The 21,215-nt window shown below is 40.9% G+C and overlaps 1 protein-coding gene across 1 annotated transcript in view; it reads right to left on the bottom strand.

Annotated features, from left to right (window-relative positions):
* The window catches only part of NALCN (sodium leak channel, non-selective), a 286,838-nt gene that overhangs the window by 70,441 nt on the left and 195,182 nt on the right, over window positions 1–21,215 (bottom strand). The window contains exon 17 of the mRNA XM_005899261.3: window positions 4,664–4,737. Coding sequence (XP_005899323.1) covers window positions 4,664–4,737 — 74 coding nt within the window. The remainder of the gene's footprint in view (window positions 1–4,663; window positions 4,738–21,215) is intronic.

The raw sequence follows: 21,215 nt of genomic DNA, 5'->3' as shown, positions 1-21,215 counted from the left end.
TATATATATATATATATATATATGTATATTTATACACACACACACACACATAGAGAGAGAGAGAGAGATACTACTCAGTTTTGGTATATTGTTTTGTTATATTAAAATGTCCATGTCTTCAGTGTAGGAACAATTTAAGGAATAAACTTTGAAAAAAGTGATGAGAAAAACTGACCCAGTAAGTCATTAAATATATTTAGTTTCTAAACAGTAAGTAGCATTCAATTATATTTTAAACATATTAATTCAGTGTATGGAAAAGACAATTATATCATAGATCCAAATATCACATTACAAAAATCATACCAGACTGAGCACTCAGAGAGGTTATAAGATTCCGTCCCTAGCTAAAGAGGTACTGATGGTGAACTGCAAAAGGATGGAACTTTCTGAAATAATGGAACGTGTTTAATTATTTTATTCTGACATTTCTTGATGCATTCAGCCTCACAGGAATGATAATGCGTTTTTGCTCAATTTCAGGGCTCAAATTAGAGAAATCTCAGGAGAGGGGGCGATGCTTTTGAAAGCTCACTGCTTGGTGTTTTGATTTCATCTGATGTGGTATAAAGGTCACTGCCTTTTGAAGAAAGCTTTCTCTAGTGGAGCTGAACAGTGTAGCCAAAGTCAAAACAAGAGTGAATTTAATAGCAACCTTGGATTTTATAATTTAGGGCCATCTTCTTTCTCACAAGACTCTCCAGGTAAGCCTGGCCCATTAGTGCCAAGTGAAACAGCTGCATTTAAGCTTTTGACAGTGTTCTCAAGTTCTGTTAAAATGCCCTACTTTTGTTTCTCATCGAAGTGTTTCTATACATACCCAGAATTTCATTTCAATTTTCAAAGCACACATTAATTTCAAAAAAATAATAAGTAGAAAAATACAACTGAAAGATGATTATATTATGTAGAATTATATTCAGATTATAATATGTAGAAATCACTGGTGACCCCACCACTGATTCAACACTCTAGCCTCTCTCTGAAAGTCTTTTTTCTTTGTGGACTAGAATTTCCTGTTCATAGGGAGGTATACAGCATGTTCTTTGCTAGAATAACTCAGATCCTGTTTCAAACAGAAGATGGATATTTGAAAATGTGGGTCCCCTGAGAAGTGAGAACCCTGGTAATTCCACAGCTTCAATATCAGTACTAAGAACCAAGACCCCTCCATTAATAGGACTTGAATATTCATTCCAGGAAAATGAATGTCCAGGAATTTAAGGCCATAACAAGGAAGTAATTTCATTGTTAGCTTTAAGAACTTTCCGAAAATCCACTCATCTGAACTACAGACTAAAGGACTGTTTTCTCTCTCTAGAAAACAGGTCATCCACTGGACACACCGGTCCAGACTGGTTCTCACTGGTTCTCATTAAGACTCAGGCCGAGACCCTGCCTAGCTGGGTCCACCAACCCTAAACATTTTAAGAATGCTGTTACTCAAAATCAGTTATATTTATTTTTGAAAGGTAATACATGAAAATGAAGGTGTTAGTTGCTCAGTTGTGTCCAACTCTTTGTGACCCCATGGACTGCAGCCCGTCAGGCTCCTCTGTCCATGGAAATCCCCAGGCAAGAATACCGGAGTGGGTAGCCATTCCCTTCTCCAAGGGGAGCTTCCTGACCCAGGGGATTTGAGCTCAGGTCTCCTGCATCCCAGGCAGATTCTTTACCATCTGAGCCACCAGGGAGGTTAAGAATTCAAGACATAGAATAGAATAGATTTCTGCAGCAAAGATGGCAGCTCAGAGTCACCATTTATTTTCCCTCTTCTCAAAATCACTCCCAAATCAAGAAGGTAAGTGAAATAACAGAAATAAAAACTCCATCTCAATAGCTGATGACTGAACTGTTGAGCCATAGAGAGTGGAAAGGGCATTAAAGGCAGTGGACACCTAAACGTGTGTTACCTGTTCTTCATTCCCGACCCGGAGTGTTGCCCTCCTCCAAATAGTAATGGAGTAATAGTGTTTGTTCCCTGTGTATCCTGAAGAGTACTAAACTCTTTTTTTTTTTTTTTAATTGAGGTGTACCTGATGCATAGAGCTTCCCTGGTGGCTCAGTGGTAAAGAACCCACCTGCCAATGCAGAAGACTTGGGTTTGACTTGGCAACCCACTCCAGTATTCTTGCCTGGGAAATCCCATGGACAGAGGACCTGGCAGGCTACAGTCCATGGGATCAAAAAGAGCTGGACATGACTTAGCGACTAAAACAACAACTAATGTAAAACATCATATTAGTTTCGGGGTACAACATAATGATTCAATACTTGTACACACTGCAAAACGATCTAGACCCTTATATCAAGAATTTTGCCTAATCTCAACCAGACTTCCCCACTAAAAACACTGAAACCTAAGCCCCAAAACTTATGAATATTCACCCTTGACCTACCCCTTCTGAGTCATTATTAAGACTGCTGAACTGGGCGTTTTCCTCATAGTAAATATTACATTTCACTTGGCTTCATCAGCCGATTACTCAGATAACCTTTTTGGGCAGTCTATATCTCAAAGGCAGATGAGAAAATAGGGGTCAGATAAGCGAGTTGCTCAAAGTTATAGAGTCCCCTAACACTAAGTCCAGTATCCTGTGTACAGACTTTGGGCAGCCCAAAGATCACCTTCTCCAGACTTTAAACAGGGAACTAAGATCTCATATGCCCAGCAATGTGGCCCCCAAACTCCACTATTCTTAATAATGCAGGTGGAGTGGAAGAGAAACAGACTCCTCTTTAGCACCATTTAGAGAGAGCTTCCTTGGAGAAGGCAAGGAAAATGCCACCCCACTCCAGCGCTCTTGCCTGGAAAATCCCATGGATGGAGGAACCTAGTAGGCTGCAGTCCATGGGGTCGCTAAAAGTCAGACACGACTGAGCGACTTCACTTTCACTTTTCACTTTCATGCACTGGAGAAGGAAATGGCAACCCACTCCAGTGTTCTTGCCTGGAGAATCCCAGGGACGGGGGAGCCTGGTGGGCTGCTGTCTATGGGGTCGCACAGAGTGGGACACGACTGAAGCGACGTAGCGGCAGCAGCAGAGAGAGCTTCCTTTTATGGACTGATCTGTTCCCTGGTCAGCCACTCCACCTCCAGTGTTTAGGTACACACGCATGTGTGCTTAGTTGCTCAGTCGTGTCCGACTCTGCGACCCCACGGGCTGTAGCCCCCCAAGGCTCCTCTGTCTATGGAATTTCCCGGCAAGAACACTGGACTGGGTTGCCACTTCCTCCTCAAGGGGATCTTCCCCACCCAGGGATTGAATCTGTATCTCCTGCATTGGCAGGCAGATTCTTTACCACTGAGCCACCTGGGAAGCCCATTTCTTACTCACATCTGTGTAATACACACACCAATAAATTATATTCCAAATGCTTATGCATTTTTATAGTAATCATGCTACTTTATAACATGGTCTTGGAAAATATGCTTAAGTAGCTCACTCAATTTTCTTTCCTGATACTTTAAGGCAGATTTCAATTAAAATTACATGTTTGTATAAGTATTCTAAAATGGATATGCTGTTGATTCTTACAGATTTTAAATATACATTGATTTTAAATAAATTAATAAATTACAATCACTTTATTTGTGGTATTAATTCTTTTAAATTTATTAACATTGATATATAATTATAAAATTTTTTAAAATTCATATTCTTCTTAATTATCTCTTTACCCCCAACTTGACTACACTTCAGAAATAACTGACCATATTTATCTATTTAATATTTTAGATTCAAGCATCTATAATATTTAGGTTCAAGCTTCTACGAACCCACCTGACAGAATATCTAGTTTTATGAATTATGATCTAATTTTGTGATTTGTGTTCATATATGGAGAAGGCAATGGCACCCCACTCCAGTACTCTTGCCTGGAAAATCCATGGACGGAGGAGCCTGGTAGGCTGCAGTCCATGGGGTCGCTAAGAGTCAGACACGACTGAGCGACTTCCCTTTCCCTTTCCCTTTTCACTTTCATGCATTGGAGAAGGAGATGGCAACCCACTCCAGTGTTCTTGCCTGGAGAATCCCAGGGACGGGGGAGCCTGGTGGGCTGCCGTCTATGGGGTCGCACAGAGTCGGACACGACTGAAGCGACGTAGCAGCAGCAGAGCAGCAGCACATGAGTAAAATAGAGAGGCAGCTACAGTTTCTTTAGATCATAACCTTGTTCCCAGAGCTGATAAGTAACAACAACGGCAGAAGTCTGCCACTCATTTCACTTTGGGCAGAGTTCTTCTCGAATGACAAAGAATACAAATTTTGGGTTTTGTGACTCAAATTAAAAATACAGAAAGCTTTCCCGTTTACCATTTTCCCCTTAAATTGTGATTTGTCCTTTAGACATCACAAAAGACATAATACTTGTAAGGAGAAGTTATTTCCATCTTTCTGCCATTGTCCATACTTAAAATTTATGTTTAAGTGCATGAAAGAGAAAATGACCAATTGAGTTAGTAAAATATTACTTTTTCAAGACATCAATGATGTGTTTAACATTATTTCTAAGCATACAGTTACTCAAACCTACTTTCTAGCAGGAAGTATATATGAATACTCAGAAAATTATTATTTTAAAGAAACAGCTTTTTTTGTTGTTGTTTCATATAACCCTACTTGTGTTTAATTGTGTATCAATGTTAAATGGTGTTACCTTAAGATTTTCGTGACTGCAGTCTCCTTTTCTAGAAGATTCCTTGCCCTGATGCTGAAGACAGACTTGCGAAGCTGTAAAATTATGAGTGTGACTTTAGTTTCAGAATGTAAAGGGGAAACATACCAAAAGATCATTACATACACGAAACAGCTACACTATTAAAACATTAGGCATGAATGTTTTCACTAAAGCATCCTCATATGATTGATTCTATCATTTAATTTTAATTTCTACTCCTACTTTATTTGAATATAACTGCAAACAAGCTTTTTCAGCCACATGTCACAGCTATGGGGGCAACACACTGGCTGTGCTCATTGGTAATAAAATGTCCCTACATCTGGCTTCCTCGATAGTTAAGTGATAAAGAAACCCTCTGAAATGCAGGAGATGCGGGTTTGATCCCCGTGTCAGGAAGATCCCCTCAAGGAGGAAGGGGCAACTCACTTCAGTATGCTTGCCTGGAAAACTCTATAGACAGAGGAGCCCAGTGGGCTACAGCCACAGGATCTCAAGGAATCAGACATGACTGAGCACTCCTTCCAACCACACAGGCTTTTCAGTTTTCAAAGAATTCAAGGTTGCAATGACTACCGGACCCCTATCGCCATCTTTCAGTAAAATGTTCCCTAATATTTCAGTAAAATGTTCCGGGCCTGTGACCCAATCCTAATCTGAATGATGAGTTTAGGAGTTTTTTTTTGCCTACAGACATGAAGACAAAAATGAGATGAACTTTAAAGGTTTCTTCCTTGTTGCCATGATGAAATTACTGCAGGGGGAAGGATGAGAAAAACAATCCTGGAGGTTGGCTACAAACTTGAAGACACACTCCACAAACTCAGCTTCCTAGTTGCAGAAGGTGATTGGTGGCACGTATAGAGGAGCCAGAGAGGGTGGGAAAGGGGCAGAGGCAGAGGACAGAAGCACAGCAGCCTGGAAAGATTCAGGGCCAGGAAGGGTAGTGCAGACCACGGACAGTGCTCAGACAAAGCCCTATTCATTTTGATCAACAGATTAGATTTACTGAGTCCTTAGTATGATTTTAGTGACTACTGGAGATAAAGAGTTCCTTAGAATCTGAGGTCTTGCTTACCAGACACCAAAAGCCTAGTTATACAGTAAGTCTTCTATATACAAATGAGTTCTGTTCTGAGAGTGTGTTTATAAGTCCAATTTGCTCATAAGTCCAACAAATTTGGACTATGTCCAAAGTCAAAGCTGTGGTTTTTCCAGTAGTCATGTATGCATGTGAGAGTTGGATCATAAAGAAGGCTGAGCACCAAAGAATTGATGCTTTTGAACAGTGGTGTTGGAGAAGACTCTTGAGAGTCCCTTGGATTGCAAGGAGACCAAACCAGTCAATCCTAAAGGAAATCAGTCCTGCATATTCATTGGAAGGACTGATGCTGAGGCTGAAGCTCCAATCCTTTGGCCACCTGATGCAAGGATTCAACTCATTGGAAAAGACCCTGATTCTGAGAAAGAATGAAGGCAGGAGGAGAAGGGAGTGACAGAGGATAAAGTGGCTGAATGGCATTACTGACTCAGTGGACATGAGTTTGAGCAAGCTCTGGGAGATGGTAAAGGACAGGGAGGCCGGGTGTGCTGCAATCCATGGGGTCACCAAGAGTTATACACGACTGAGCAACTGAACAACAATCAACAAAGTTAGCTGAGGCCCCCCTCTAACACAATCTGCTGTATTGTACCGTACTGTAATAGGTTTATAATACATTTCACACAAATATTACATAAAAAACAAACAAGCACAAAAAATAAAGAGAACACTTTTAATCTTTACAGTATAGTACCATGAAATGTGGGGCTTCCCCAATAGCTCAGTGCTTAAGAATCTGCCTACAATGCAAGAGATCCAGGTTTGATCCCTGGGTTGGGAAGATCCCCTGGAGGAGGGCATGGCAACCCACTCCAGTCTTCTTGCTTGCACAATCCCATGGACAGAGGAGCCTGGTGGGCTATAGTTCACGGGGTCTCAAAGAGTCAGACACGAGTGACGCTACTGAGCGTGCACACACACACACCTTGAAAAGCACAGTAGTGCGGTGCACCAGCTGGCATACGGGACTGGCATCGAGTGAACAGGCAAGAAATAAGATACTGCACCACTGTGCTCTACATAGTCTTGACAGCAAGGCACAGAAAAGCGCAGTCACTTGTAAAGGATGCACACGCCCGACAATGTCCACCAGACCCGTGAGCTAACGTGCGTGACTGGGTATGGGAACACACGTTCACATCTTTGAAAGTTTGCAACTTGAAGGTTTGTATGTAGGGGAGTAACTGTGAAGAGAAGGCTGTGACACATGAGATTATCAGAAAAAAGCAGGACACAGTAGTTACTAAAGTGTTAGGTGATATGCAGGAAAGATGTAGGAAAGATGAGAAGGGGTGGTAAGGTTCTGGGTGGGGGAGAGCTAGGCGTGTCTGAAATAGTTAGCAAAGACTCGAATGAAGAAGTAGAAGTCATACTAGGCCTGGAGGCTGGTTGAGATTTCTACAGGCAAAGGAGGCAGTGGGTAAAGGACTCAAGTTGGAAATGTGTGCACAGGGCAGATTAATTTGGTGCAAACTATCCGTTTAAGTGCTGAGTCAGGTGGTCCTTCCAGCAAGGCGAGTGGAGGAAATACTATAAGGCACCATGTGTTCCAAACAAAGTTGAGGGAAGACGATCAAGCAGGAGACTGAACAACTCTGTATTCAGAGAAAGATAGACCATCCAGGGTCTGCTGAACAAAAGGTGAGTAACTTGAGGTACAATTCACAGGGCCCCAGGCTGCAGACAAACCCAGAAACAGATGCAGTCATGTCAACCCACACGGCCACATGGCCAGAGCCGGGAAGAGCTGGTCATCCCGGCACAAGTGACAACCTGCAGGACGTCACCATAGCAACAGGACTTTCCTACATCACGGCAGGCCCGTCATGAAGGGAAGGACCACTGAACACACCGGCAGTTTCTCTCATGTGAGGACAGCCAGTATACTCATCTGTTCTCAATAATGAAAAATGGAGCTGGTTTCATTATTCACTAGAACTCTTGGGAGAATAAATTAACGTATAGACAAGGAAACAAGAATGGAAGTCATTTTGTTGAAAAGTTACATTTTCAGGGTAACACACAAAAGCCCGCTTGCCGTGATCAAATCATAAAGCTTTCTTACATTTTATCCCCTCGACTGACAAGTGACTTTGGGCATTGATTTAACAGCACATCTCCTTAGGAACATTGAGTGGAGTCCCTTTGAAGACAGCAGACTCAGTGAAAGGTGTTCACACAGTCACGAAAGGGCCCAGGCCGTGGCTGTGTCTTTCCCTTAGTGTAAGATGATGGCCTGAACGCAATCACCCAGCTACAGGCCCTGTACCAGGGCAGCTGATACTTAACACAGTGCTCTTCATGTTGGGAGACACCTTCGCAGAAACTGGGGACAGTACCTGTTCTATTGTTTATAAAATTATTTCTGCACTGCCTGTAATTTCTAAAGAAAAGTGAGAGTGCTAGTCACTCAGTCGTGTCCCACTTTGTGACCCCATGGACTGTAGCCTGCCAGGCTCCTCGTCCATGGGATTCTCCAGGCAAGCATACTGGAGTGGGTTGCCACTTCCTTCTCCAGGGGATCTTCCCAACCCAGGGGTCGAACCTTGGTCTCTGCATTGCAGGCAGATTCTTTACTCAGATTCTGAGTCACCAGGGAAGCCCAAAGGTTTCTAAATGATTTCTAAAGAGCCTCCAGATCTCCCTGTCCTACACTTGAACTGAACAAAACAGAATTTTTTTTTTTTAATTGGAGTACAGTTGCTTTACAATGTTGTGTTAGTTTCTGCTGTACGGCAAAGTAAATCAGCTATACGTATACATATATCCCTTCCTCCTTGGATTTCTTTCCCATTTAGGTCACCACAGGGCATGGAGTGGAGTTCCCTGTGCTGTACAGTAGGTCCTTATTACTTATCTATTCTATACATAAAAGTGTCAGAATACATTTCTAATTCATACCAAGGAGTCGCTGAGAACTGATTTTATAACTAACATCAGAATAAACTGGAAGTATAAATACTGTAATAGAATAAATTCAATTCAACTTTGGGAGATTCTTGACAGAAGAAAGATACCTAGATCTTCTATAGATACAGATGTAGAGAATTACATAGATCTGTGTAGGTATCTATACCTGTTAGCCTTGATATGTATTTATAAACTGTTGTTTCTTTCTGCAAATAAAGAAGGCCTATATAGGGATGATCTAGTTATTTGATTTCTTTAGTAAAGCCTTGCACAGTTCTTTCAGCCAAGGACAGGCCCTAAGCATCGGGAACTCAGAGCCACGCTGCTGTGCAGTGCCCTCTTCTGGCTGCAGGAGATACTGACAGGCACTTGAAATAATGAAAACCAGCCGAGTGTTTTTGGAATAATGCTTGTCTGCAGTTACGTTTTTTAGAGGGTCTTTCAGGAAAGGCTCATGGGCACAATATTACTTACATCATACATTACTTACATTCTTACATCTTGAAAGTCAGTTTTCTTAGTTATTAAAAAACCTAGATCACATACACCCTCTCTGACCATCCTATATGTCACTCTATTTTCTTCTGACACAAAGCATTGTTACTGAAAAGGCTGATGGGAATCTAAATGTTCTTTTCTTTTTCATAAACAAATAATCACTTGTTTTTTGGAGCTAGATTTTTTTTTTTAATTTAAGATCCTGTAATTTTTCTGGAATAGGTCTTATTTCTGGTCATTCATGATTGATGTTTTTGGATAAATGATGTATGCTTTCAACACATACTTTCAAATCTTTGTGTATTTCAGAAAATGTGAGTACTTCTTCTATTCTGGTGCTTTGGCTTTCCTCTTTTGGGACTCCTAAGATACAGAGGTAGGACATGTTTTACTTTCTTCAGTCTGCCATTTTCTTTTAAATCATTTCAATCTCTTTCTTCATTTTTTCCTGATTTCTTACAACTGCCACTCCTTAACTTTCTTTTTCTCTTAAAGCATCAACTGATGTATGCAATCAGGTTATGTTCCTTCTAATTTAGCATTCATTGCTTTTATTTACAGTTCTTTCCTGAGTCCTAGCACCTTACGTATGAAGTTTTTTTTTTTTTTACCTCATTGTGATAAGAAAAGATCCTTGGAATGATGTCAATTTTTTTGAATTTACCAAGGCTAGATTTATGTAAGCCTCTACTTTTTTACACACATTCAGGGTTGAGTTAAAAACTGATGAAAAAGCAAAAAGCTACTTGTCCTTGTAAACTTTTCATTTTGACTTCTGACAGAGTTCATAGAGGATAAGATGGCTGGATGGCATTACCAACTTGATGGACGTGAGTCTGAATAAACTCCTGGAGTTGGTGATGGACAGAGAGGCCTGGCATGCTGCGATTCATGGGGTCACAAAGAGTTGGACACAACTGAGCGACTGAACTGAACTGAACTGATAAGATAACTGCTTATGATCACAAATAGGACAGATGATTACTTTTCTTTTTCTTTTTTTTTTAAATTTTATTTTTAAACTTTACATAATTGTATTAGTTTTGCCAAATATCAAAATGAATCCACCACAGGTATACATGTGTTCCCCATCCCGAACCCTCCTCCCTCCTCCCTCCCCATACCATCCCTCTGGGTCGTCCCAGTGCACTAGCCCCAAGCATCCAGTATCGTGCATGGAACCTGGACTGGCATCTCGTTTCATACATGATATTTTACATGTCTCAGTGCTAGAAGTTTTCTAATTCTTACTTAGGTTTCTCTCCTAACCTTATGCGATATGTAACATCTTTTCACTTATTTTACAATGGCACAGTTTGAGCTCATTGTGAGTGTCCTTATGGCAGCTTTCGTGGTCCACAGGACAGACTTCTCTTCCTCATAATCTTATACTTGTAACTTTTAACTTGTAATCTTTTACTTGTAACTTTTTTATGGAACTTGACTTTGATGATTTTTGGTTGCTCATTTTCAGGCAAAACTTGTTTTCCTATATTTCCAGTATTTCTCTCCTAATTTCAGGGCTTCCTCTTCTGTATGTAAATAGGGATCAAACGAGGCAGCTTTATTTCTGGGATTTCCTGGTTGTTTCCACTCCCTCCTGCCAGCACCAACTTTTTCTGAGGCTGCATTCTCCTTGACCACTCTTGTTATTTTTGAGCCCACTCCTGGATGTTTTCCTTCAGTGTGGAAGGAAGAGGGTATCTGCCTGTTCCCAGAAGCATCTGATGCCCTGTAACTAACCTTGGCTTCCTCCCTACAGACACCAATATCTCGCGTTACTAACTGAATGTTTGTGTCTCCCAAATTCTTACGCTGAAGTCCTCAGCCCAGTGTGACGCTATTAGAAGAGAAGCCTTTGGATGGCAATCAGGTTTAGATTAGGTCATGAAGATAAAGTGCCTAAGAGGGGATGAGTGTCCTTATGAGACCAGGAAAAGATGTTCTTCCTTTTTCTACTAGGCGAAGACACAGCAAGAAAGCAAACACCCGTGACTCAGGAAAAGGAGCAAACGCTGACTTTGCCGACACCTTGATCTTGGTTCCCAGCCTCTAGAGCTGTGAGAAATAAATGTTTGCTGTTTAAGCCCCCCAGTCTGTGGTATTTTGTTATAGCAGCTCAAACAGACTAAGGCACCATTCAAAACATGTGGCTCTCAGTTTGTGAACCTGCTTTTTCCTAGAGTTCGTGGCTTACCTTGGTTTGTTGTAAGTATTGTTTATAGACTTTGGTGCATTATGTAGGCATTCTGTTTATTTTCCTATGGGAATTATAGGAGATTAAGAAACTATGCCAATGTCTCTGTCACTTTCCCAGAAGGCTCCTTAATTTTCCCTTGTTGAATTTTGCAGATTTATCACTTCTATTAGTCTTTTTAAAGAACACAGTTCTATTGACACTTTCATTGATTCTTTTTCTCCTTTTCAATTAGTGTCTGCTTTTAGCTTTATTATCTCTCCTCTGCTGCCTTACTGTGTTGCTGGTTGATTCTTTTCTAAACACTTGAGTTAAATACTTGGAAGGTTAATGTCAGCACTTATTCCTTTACTCACTTTATTCAAGGCCATGATTTTTCCTCTAAAAATGCCTTTAGTTACTTCTCACAAAGTTTGATATATACAACATGCATTATTTTTCAGTTCTAGAAGCTTTTTTTTCCATTGTGGTTTCCTCCATACTCCCTCAGTTATTTGGAAGTGGTTTTAAAGTTTCTAATGTGTGGGTGTTTTTTTTTTTTTGTAGTCGTTATTTAGTTTCTAACTTTATTATATGTTGGCCAAATGATGCCTAACATACTGATTTGGTTTCTCTTCAGAATTCCTTCAAAGTGTAGTAAATGGTCATGTTCTGTAAATCATTCATGTGTTCTTGAATCAGAATGCATATTCTTTAGTCACTGAATGAAGAATTGTATAAATGGTCATAACACGAAACTGGTAAACTGTATATTTCAAATCCATTAAATCCTTATTCATTTCTTTGGCTCTTTGATCATATGGTGAGGTACTATATTACATATTTTAAACTTAATCTTCAAATTAATCCTCATAGGTAGGTATTATTATCTCTCTTTCTCTATCTCTCTCTCTTTTTATTTTTTAACAGATGAGAGATCTGAGGTTCACAAAAATTAGGTTCTCTAAGGTTACTCAGATAATAGATTGCAGAGTTATGAATAGAGTTCTGGATTGGACAGTTTTTTACTATATCATGATGTCTATGCGAAATATCATATTATTTTAAAAGTATTTACAAAGCAGTATTAAATAAAAGAAAAATTAAAAAGCATTTGAAAACTCTACTGTAATAAAACATTGTTTGCTTGAGTTGCAAGAATTGTTCACACGTACAACGTGCTCTTACTTGTGCCAACGCCTAATGCAAAATCTTAACGAGCCAAATTCTTCCTTTGCTCTATGTAAGCATAACTGATCTTTCAGAATAACAACCATGAAGAGATAACAACCATTAAAAGAGGTCAATGACCTTTCTAACCCATTAGAGTCAGGATGGTTTACCGGATTTATATTTCACATTTACTGAATCTTAAAATCAGGGATCCGTCACAACTTTTAGCTGATTGGAACATTAATTCAATTTATTTAATCGACTGGAAGTAAACACAGGCCTATCAGGGAATATTAGATTCCTCTGGGGTGCTCCTTGCTCATATCTGAAGAACAATCTTTCACTGTAGTAACCTTCAAAATGGAGCCACTCATATTTATTTGAAAAAGAAACCCACAAATATTATAACATTCAACTGGCTTTTCTGTTTTGGAGTTGTCAACAATACATTTCTGTTGCTAAGCGGGAAAAAGTTTGAGAGGCCTTAGTTTTCTTTTCTCACTTTGAAAATGTTGACAGATTGATATTAAGTGGGAAAGCATTTATAAAAACACATCCATTAGCCCCAAACCATGGTCCAATGAGCAAGCCTTGATGAATGTCATTCTGCGGGAAGAGTGTAGTATAATTATTGTAATGAACCACTTTATTGAACAAGTCTCCTACATAAAATATAGTAATTGGAAATAAGCAATTACTTAAAATTATACAGGTTGAAGGTGGTATCTCATTTATCTGTATTTGAATTTTTCATGCACCTGTGAACTGAAAATTAATCCCAAAGTGCATATGACAGATCCTGTGCACGGCAAGATGTTTCTTTCCATAAAATAAACTTATTTGTAGAATCGACATTATGCTTAGAAAGGAAAAAATAAAATTAAAGGTGACTAGTGTCAGTGGTAGCAATGTTAAAAGAGACCTATTACAATGTATATAAAGGTGAATATCATTGTACTAGCAAGTCAGGAAGGTTTGAAAACTGTCTTAAATGTGACTTTTGTAAAAAGGAGGCTTTAGATGATGGGTCAAGATTTCTGATCTTAAGTTATTTCAATAATGTAAATTCTGAATCTCAAGAAAACAACAGGCATGAAAGTTAGAATATACACATAGATGTATGTGGACAGAATTGGGCTTCCCTGGTGGCTCAGTGGTGAAGAATTCAGCTGGCAATGCTGGGGACTTGGGTTTGATCCCTGGGTTGGGAAGATCCCCTGGAGAAAGAAATGGCAACCCACTCCAGCATTCTTGCCTGGAGAATTCCATGGACAGAGGAGCCTGGTGGGCTACAGTCTATAGGTTCGCAGAGTTGAACACGACCGAAGTGACTTTGCACACCTCCATGCACAATATATAGTGCTAACTAGTAATAAAACACAGTATATGCTGGGTAGATTTAGATTATACAGGTAAAAGCAAAATGACTTCATGGCTACTTTATATATATATATATAAACTCCGGGAGTTGGTGATGGACAGGGAGGCCTGGCGTGCTGCGATTCATGGGGTCGCAAAGAGTCGTACACGACTCAGCGACTGAACTGAACTGATGCACACACTCATATAAACAGAAAGACAAAGACTGAAAATCTGTAGAGATTTAAAAAGATGAGTGGATTTATGATTCTGGGAGAAAATGCCAGATGCTTTTACCCAAACAGCTGTTTGTGAATTTAAAACCCACGGCACTCTGACAGTACAAGGAACAGCCCTTGGTATCCTATTACAATTCAACTGTATTTGAACTTCAGAGCCAAAGAACAAGAATGTCAGCAGGAGCACCAACTATAACACATTGAGACTTCAAGGAATATAAAATTTGTAAGGACAACGATACTCAAAAGGGAAGAATATTTTAAAAGTACAGCAAAATGTAGATTTCAAAGATAGGTTTCGTTTCAGTGTCAGCTCTCTCAAACCTGTTGTGGAGCCTGTACTGAGAATACTTGATCAAAGTCTTTCTATATTATGTATAATATAGATTGATTAACTTTTTAAAAAAGCTTTTTATTTATTTATTGACCTTTAGTTGGAGCATGTGGGATCTAGCTCCCTGACCCAGGATCAAACCCGGGCCCCCTGCATTGGGAGTGCAGAGTCTTAGTCACTGCACCACCAGGGAAGTCCTTTTAGGCTGATTTACATTTGATCCCAAATAAATATGCATGAAGGGCTTCCAAGGTGGCTGAGTGGTAAAGAATCTGCCTGCCAAAGCAGGAGACGCGGGTTTGATCATGGGTCAGGAAGATCCCCTGAGAAGGAAATGGCAACCCACTCCAGTATTCTTGCCAGAGAAATCCCATGGACAAGGGAGTGTGGTAGACTACAGTCCACAGGGTCTCAAAGAGCTGGACACGATCGACTGACTAATGCACACACAGGTGGATTACGGTCCATTGGGTTGCAAAAGAGTCTGACACAACTTAGCGACAATACAACAAGGAATGCAAACAAATTACATGTAATTCCAAACCAAACGTGATCACACAATTATTCTGCAAAAAAAGAAAATCAATGATAGAGAATCCCTACTCTCATGTTAGCTGAAAGCAGGAACATGTGTTTTTGATCCAGGACTGAGCACACTGCATATAAAAGTCCCTAAGAAATGACTGTCAAGTAAATAGCATGCATACAAATGCAACTGCATTTTAATTTGAGTTCAAAAACGTACTGCAAAGATCAATAAAAATGGGGGAAAAAAGTTTCCATTTAATTGGTGCATTTTTTTGCTTGTTTGTTTCCTTTCCATTACTATTGTGAATACGTGGGCAATCAATTATCTACTAAAGCCTTCATATGCTACAGAGAAAACTGGCAGGGTTTTCATATTGGCTTTGATGAACACGCTTCTTCCCTCCCCGGGACCATACTACTTTGTATCCTTGTGATAAGGCGCCTGCTTAGTGGTAGCATCATGCTCTGTCCCAGTCTTCTCCCAGAGAGGTTTGAATGGCACTACAGAGTTGCTAAGCTATTATTTTAGAAAATTCTTTCAGAGTAAAAGCCAGAAAGATGAAACAGGCTATTCTCTCTTTTTTTAAAGTGAGTTAACGTTCACCATGGAAATTATAGATCAGGCCGAGTATGTGCGGAGTTACTGGAACAAATCATTGAACACTCTATAATCATGTAGAAAATTATAAAATGCAGGATGGCAATCAACCAGTCTTTGTGAACACTAAACCTTTCTAGAACAACTTAATTTACTTCTCGAGAGGCAAAGGCACTGGGTAGGCAATGCGGGTAGCAAATGAAATATCATCAAAAATCAGACTTTAAAAAAATCAGATTCATGGACAATGAGAAAAATAAAGCAGCAACTAATATATTGTGCTCAACTAGATTGCTACCTCTTAAGGTTAATTTAAGTAAAAGTAAAGTTTCTTGGTTGATGACTGTAAGTGCACTTGCTGAATCTGACTTCATGGCATGGTTTAATTACAGTAACTTTTTTCTCTTGTTTCTTTTTAGGCCACTCTGTGCGGCTTGTGAGAGCTTAGTTCCCCAACCAGGGATGGAACCTGGGCCCTGGCAATGCAAGCACTGAGTTCTAAGCAATGGATCACTAGGGAATTCCCTAAGGTAGCCTTTCTTATCCAATGTGATAGGCACATCATATACTATGCCAGGTATGATGCTAAGCATTTAACATATAATTATTTAATTCTTGTAACAAACCTTAAGAATAACAACGATCTCTGTTTTTTAGATAAGAGTTGGCACTTACATCACATAATCAGTATTACTGGTCTTTATGACTGTTCTATTTTGCTTCTCACCAGCAGATATGCTATCCATTATCTTTCCAAATACTTCCTTCTGCCTGGAGCACCTACTTCTTCTATTGCTCAATCTTCCTTCTCTGGTAGGAAGGATTATATACCTTCATTCTGGAGAAGGACACGGCAACCCACTCCAGTATTCTTGCCTAGAGAACCCTGTGGACAGAGGAGCCTGCGTCTATGGGGTCGCACAGAGCTGGACTTAGCATACATGCACGCGTTGGAGAAGGAAATGGCAACCCACTCCAGTGTTCTTGCCTGGAGAATCCCAGGGACAGAGCAGCCTGGTGCGCTGCCATGCGGGTCGCACAGAGTCGGACATGACTGAGGCGACTTAGCAGCAGCAGCAGCATACCTTTATCCATTCATACGTGTTTCTCCACATCAGACTAAAAGATTCTAAAGGGCATAGTTCAAGGGCACAGTTTCCGTCCGATTCACTGTTGAATTCCCATAGCCCATAGGAGTGCCATACGAGTAACAGGCTTTCCATAAATGCTTGTTGAAAGACTGAGTGAATCTTGAAGTCTTATAGAAATGAAAATGGTAAACGAAATACAGTAATTACTTTTTTTCACTTTCCTCCCCATTTGTACGTGTGTTAGCTATTGATTATGAAGGCTTATTGTGGAAATTTCTATGTGTTTAGCAGAAGACAGCAGATGTTATCTGCTGTTGGAGAAATAAATCCTCACTCTTTATCACACGGGTTCCAGTGACTGTTCTGGGAAGTGCAGAACCACAAGGTGACGGGGACAGCCCTCATCTCTCCGTCTGTCTCGTGCTGATGTGACTCTGGGATGTGCCCTCGTGTTCCCCAGACACGCGGTTCTGACCCCAGAAGAGGCGCCCCAGCTGAGGCTGAAGTCAGAAGGATCAGAGAGGTCCATCAAAGACAGTATCTCAGATCCAGCCATGGTGGAGACCTTGACTTTGATGAGATGACTCACTTCTGAGCGCTGAGCGGGTTGCTCTTACTAACAGGTCTCCCAGAAAGCCAAGTTCATGTCTCAGTTTATTGCTATTATTATTAACAAACACTCTACTTAGAAAATAGAGGGTTTAATTTCAATAATTTGTTGTTGTTCAGTCAGTAAGTTGTGTCCAACTCTTTATGACCCCATGGACTGCATCACACCAGGCTTCCCTCTCCTTCTCTATCTCCTGAAGTTTGCTCAGATTTATGTCCATTGAGTTGGTAATGCTATCTAATTATCTCATCCTCTGTCGTCCCCTTCTCCTCCTGCCTTCAATCTTTTTCCCAGCATCAAGGTCTTTCCCAACTAATCAGCTATTCCCATCAGGTGGCCTAAGTATTGGAACTTCAGCATCAGTCCTGCCAATGAATATTCAGGGGTGATTTCCTTAGAATTTCAATAATACAGAGGGAAAAAATGAGTAGAAAACTGCTACCTGATTTTCTACTGCTTGCAAACTAGAAAGAATCCTTCAAGATCTGCAGGTTTATCCTTTAATTAGGAAGAAAGGGAACCCCTTGAAGATTCCCATGGGGGTGTAGGGGAAAGGGAAGGGTAAGAGATGTGGGGATTGGCACTTGGGAACCCATTTCTATGGGGTTCAGAAGGACATTCACCCCAAGGGAAAAGTGGGACCACACTGATGTCTTTTTCCTTTAGGATTTGATTAAGCCACACAACATTTAAAGCCATCACACATTTAAAGATGTTAGATTTTTGTTTGCTTTTTGCTTATGGAGAAGGACAGGTATTTTTAAATGAGGTGATAAAGGTAATCAAACAGGGCTATTTTAAAAAACATGGTCTCTGCAAAGTGAGGTTGCCATGGGAATTTCTTACAGTTGTTCAAAGCCAGGGTAATTACTTGAGAAAATCTTGCTTAACATGTGCTTTTGCTTTCTTGCACTGTCTAATCAAACACACATCCACCCTCACCCCTCCTGGCTTTTGTTGTCAGGTCTTCCCCTTAACTTGTGATTTCTAGGTTCCTGGGGACTCTGTTCTTCTTTGGCAAGAAAAAAGGAAGCTGCTCTAGTGCAGAGGGAGTCAGAAGTTTCTCCTGACATGTAATTGTTAGGAGAAAAGTTTGATTAATACTCCGCTGTTCCTTGGTTCACCGTATGAGAATCACTGAAAGCCAGCCTCTCATTTTCTTCTGATTTCTTACTTGTTTTGGGGAAAACAACCCAGGAGAGTTTCTTCACACAGAGCCAAGGGCCTTGCTCTCCACTGGACACTGACCGATGTTTCCAAAGGCAGCTGGAATGTAATAGAAATTTACAAGCGCTTGCTGAGAAACGCTCTGTTCAGGAATTTTGCTGTGTGTATATTTTTGTTTTTAAGTGGCTTTTAGAGGTTTCTTAAGAAAAATGAAAAAGGTTTGCCATATTTAAAAAAACAGATACCAAGGACTTCCTGGTGTTCCAGTGATTAAGAGTCTGTGCTTCCAATGCAGGGCACGCAGGTTTGATCCCTGGCAGGGGAACTAAGATCATAGAAGCTGCAAAGCACAGCCAAAAGACAAACAAAAAACCCTAAAAATACAGATTCCAGACTACTTTCTCCTTGATTTCTAAATACTTCCCTTAATTTGTTATCACTGCAATTCATTAAGTGGGATTTTCTGTCTTGGGTTTCCCTGGCCCAAAGCCCTCGAGGATGACAGATCCTAAGTATTTATGAAGAGCACCAGGAGTGTAAGCTGGAAACAGTGAATCTTCAAAGAATTAAGTCTGCTTTCCTAGAAGCCTAAGGAAAGTCAAAGCTTTGAGAATGGGTGGCCACCCAGGGAAGTCTTTTTTTCTGCTGTCACAACAGCATAGCCAGCTACTGCTGAGATGAACAGATGAACTATGGTCCCTACGTGCCCCTTTCCAGATGTTGAAGGCTGTGAAAAGATGAACGATATTGTTCCAACTGTAGTTTATCTACATACGGCCAATGAGGGATGAAGGGCAACTTAAGCACCGCTGATGGTTTTCCGTGTATAAGACCATGTACTGTGAGAATCAACCGAACTTCTAGATGGGGACTGCCTGCAGTCTCCCAAAGGTTCCAGTCCCTTTAGAGCTGAGGGACTTGGATCCCCGAGGATCAGGCTCTTTGCTAGTTCACTGTATATTAGGGGATTATGAGAGGACTCAGGTTACAGAATAAGGCTATAATTGTTTTCTTACTTGTAAGATAGTTAAAAGTAACAGTTAAGCAAGAATATAAAAAGAAGCTACAACACATAAGGACATGAAACAGATCAGAGATGGCATTTGAAATTCCTCGACCTAACCCAAGGTGCATATTCAAAAGCAGAGACATTGCCAACAAAGGTCCATCTAGTCAAGGCTATGGTTTTTCCTGTGGTCATGTATGGATGCGAGAGTTGGACTGTGAAGAAGGCTGAGAGCCGAAGAATTGATGCTTTTGAACTGTGGTGTTGGAGAAGACTCTTGAACCAATCCATTCTGAAGGAGATTAGGCCTGGGATTTCTTTGGAGGGAATGATGCTAAAGCTGAAACTCCAGTACTTTGGCCATCTCATGCGAAGAGTTGACTCATTGGAAAAGACTCTGATGCTGGGAGGGATTGGGGGCAGGAGGAGAAGGGGACGACAGAGGATGAGATGGCTGGATGGCATCACTGACTCGATGGACGTGAGTCTGAGTGAACTCCGGGAGTTTGTGATGGACAGGGAGGCCTGGCGTGCTGTGATTCATGGGGTCGCAAAGAGTCGGACACGACTGAGCAACTGAACGGAACTGACTGAACCCAAGGTGGAGATCACCAGGCAGGCAGGGATGATGATGAACTCACAGATGTTTCAAATTCCCTTCAGATGCCCCTTCTCCTCCCACCCTCCTACCCCCACGTTGATCTTTCATTTTTTCTCACCTATTTCGAAATAGTCTGTTCAGGAAACGTGAGAGACATCATGTTTCCTCGCAGACAGAAAATACATTTTCAGAGAATAAGAGTTCAATTTTGTGTTGATATTTCCAATGGATATCATTAGTAGGGATTAAAAATATGCAAGCTGTGGATGTGTCAAGTTTGGCATCTAATTATACCAGCTTTCAGCATCCTTCCTGGAAAGGGCAGGTCATAACCACAGCCCAGACTGGGGCTTCACAGCACATTCTCTGGCTTAAAGTCCACTTCTGAAATAAATTTAGAAAATAAGGCAATCTGTGTTTTTGTATGTAAAGTGCAATTTTAGTCCGATCGGCTGAAACCAGGCCATTATCCTTTGACTGGCTTATCCACCAACACAGAAATGTTTCTGCTTCTATGCCATGTACACAATACTGAGTAAACATAACTATGGGGAAAGAGACAGGACAAGTTTAATAAGAACTTTTTAAAAAGAGTATAAGTCTTTGTGTATGTGTGTGCAAAGTCACTTCAGTCATGTCCGACTCTTTGCAACCCCGTGTACATAGCCTGCCAGGCTCCTCTGTCCATGGATTCTCCAGGCAAGAATACTGGAGTGGGTTGCCATGCCCTCCTCCAGGGGATCTTCCCAACCCAGGGATTGAACCTGTATCTCTTTTCGTCTCCTGTATTTGCAGGCGGGTTCTTTACCACTAGTACCACCTGGGAAGCCTGGAGAAGAAACACACTACAGAATAAATGAACATCAGCATCATGTGTGTGTGAGTCGCTCAGGCGTGTCTGACTCTTTGTGACCCCACGGACTGTAGCCCGCCAAGCTCCTCTGTTCATGGGATTCTCCAGGCAAGAACACCAGAGTGGGTTGCCATTCCTTTCTCCAGGGGATCTTCCTGACCCAGGGATTGAAGCCAGGTCTCCTGCACTGCAGGCAGATTCTTTACTGTCTGAGCCACCAGGGAAGCCCCATCGTCATCATCATTGAGAATAAAATCACTAAACTACAGCAGAGAATGGGGGAACT

The sequence above is a fragment of the Bos mutus genome, chromosome 12 (assembly GCF_027580195.1).
Source record: "Bos mutus isolate GX-2022 chromosome 12, NWIPB_WYAK_1.1, whole genome shotgun sequence".
Taxonomy (NCBI): Eukaryota; Metazoa; Chordata; class Mammalia; order Artiodactyla; family Bovidae; genus Bos; species Bos mutus.
This window is presented reverse-complemented; position numbering and strand designations above follow the sequence as displayed.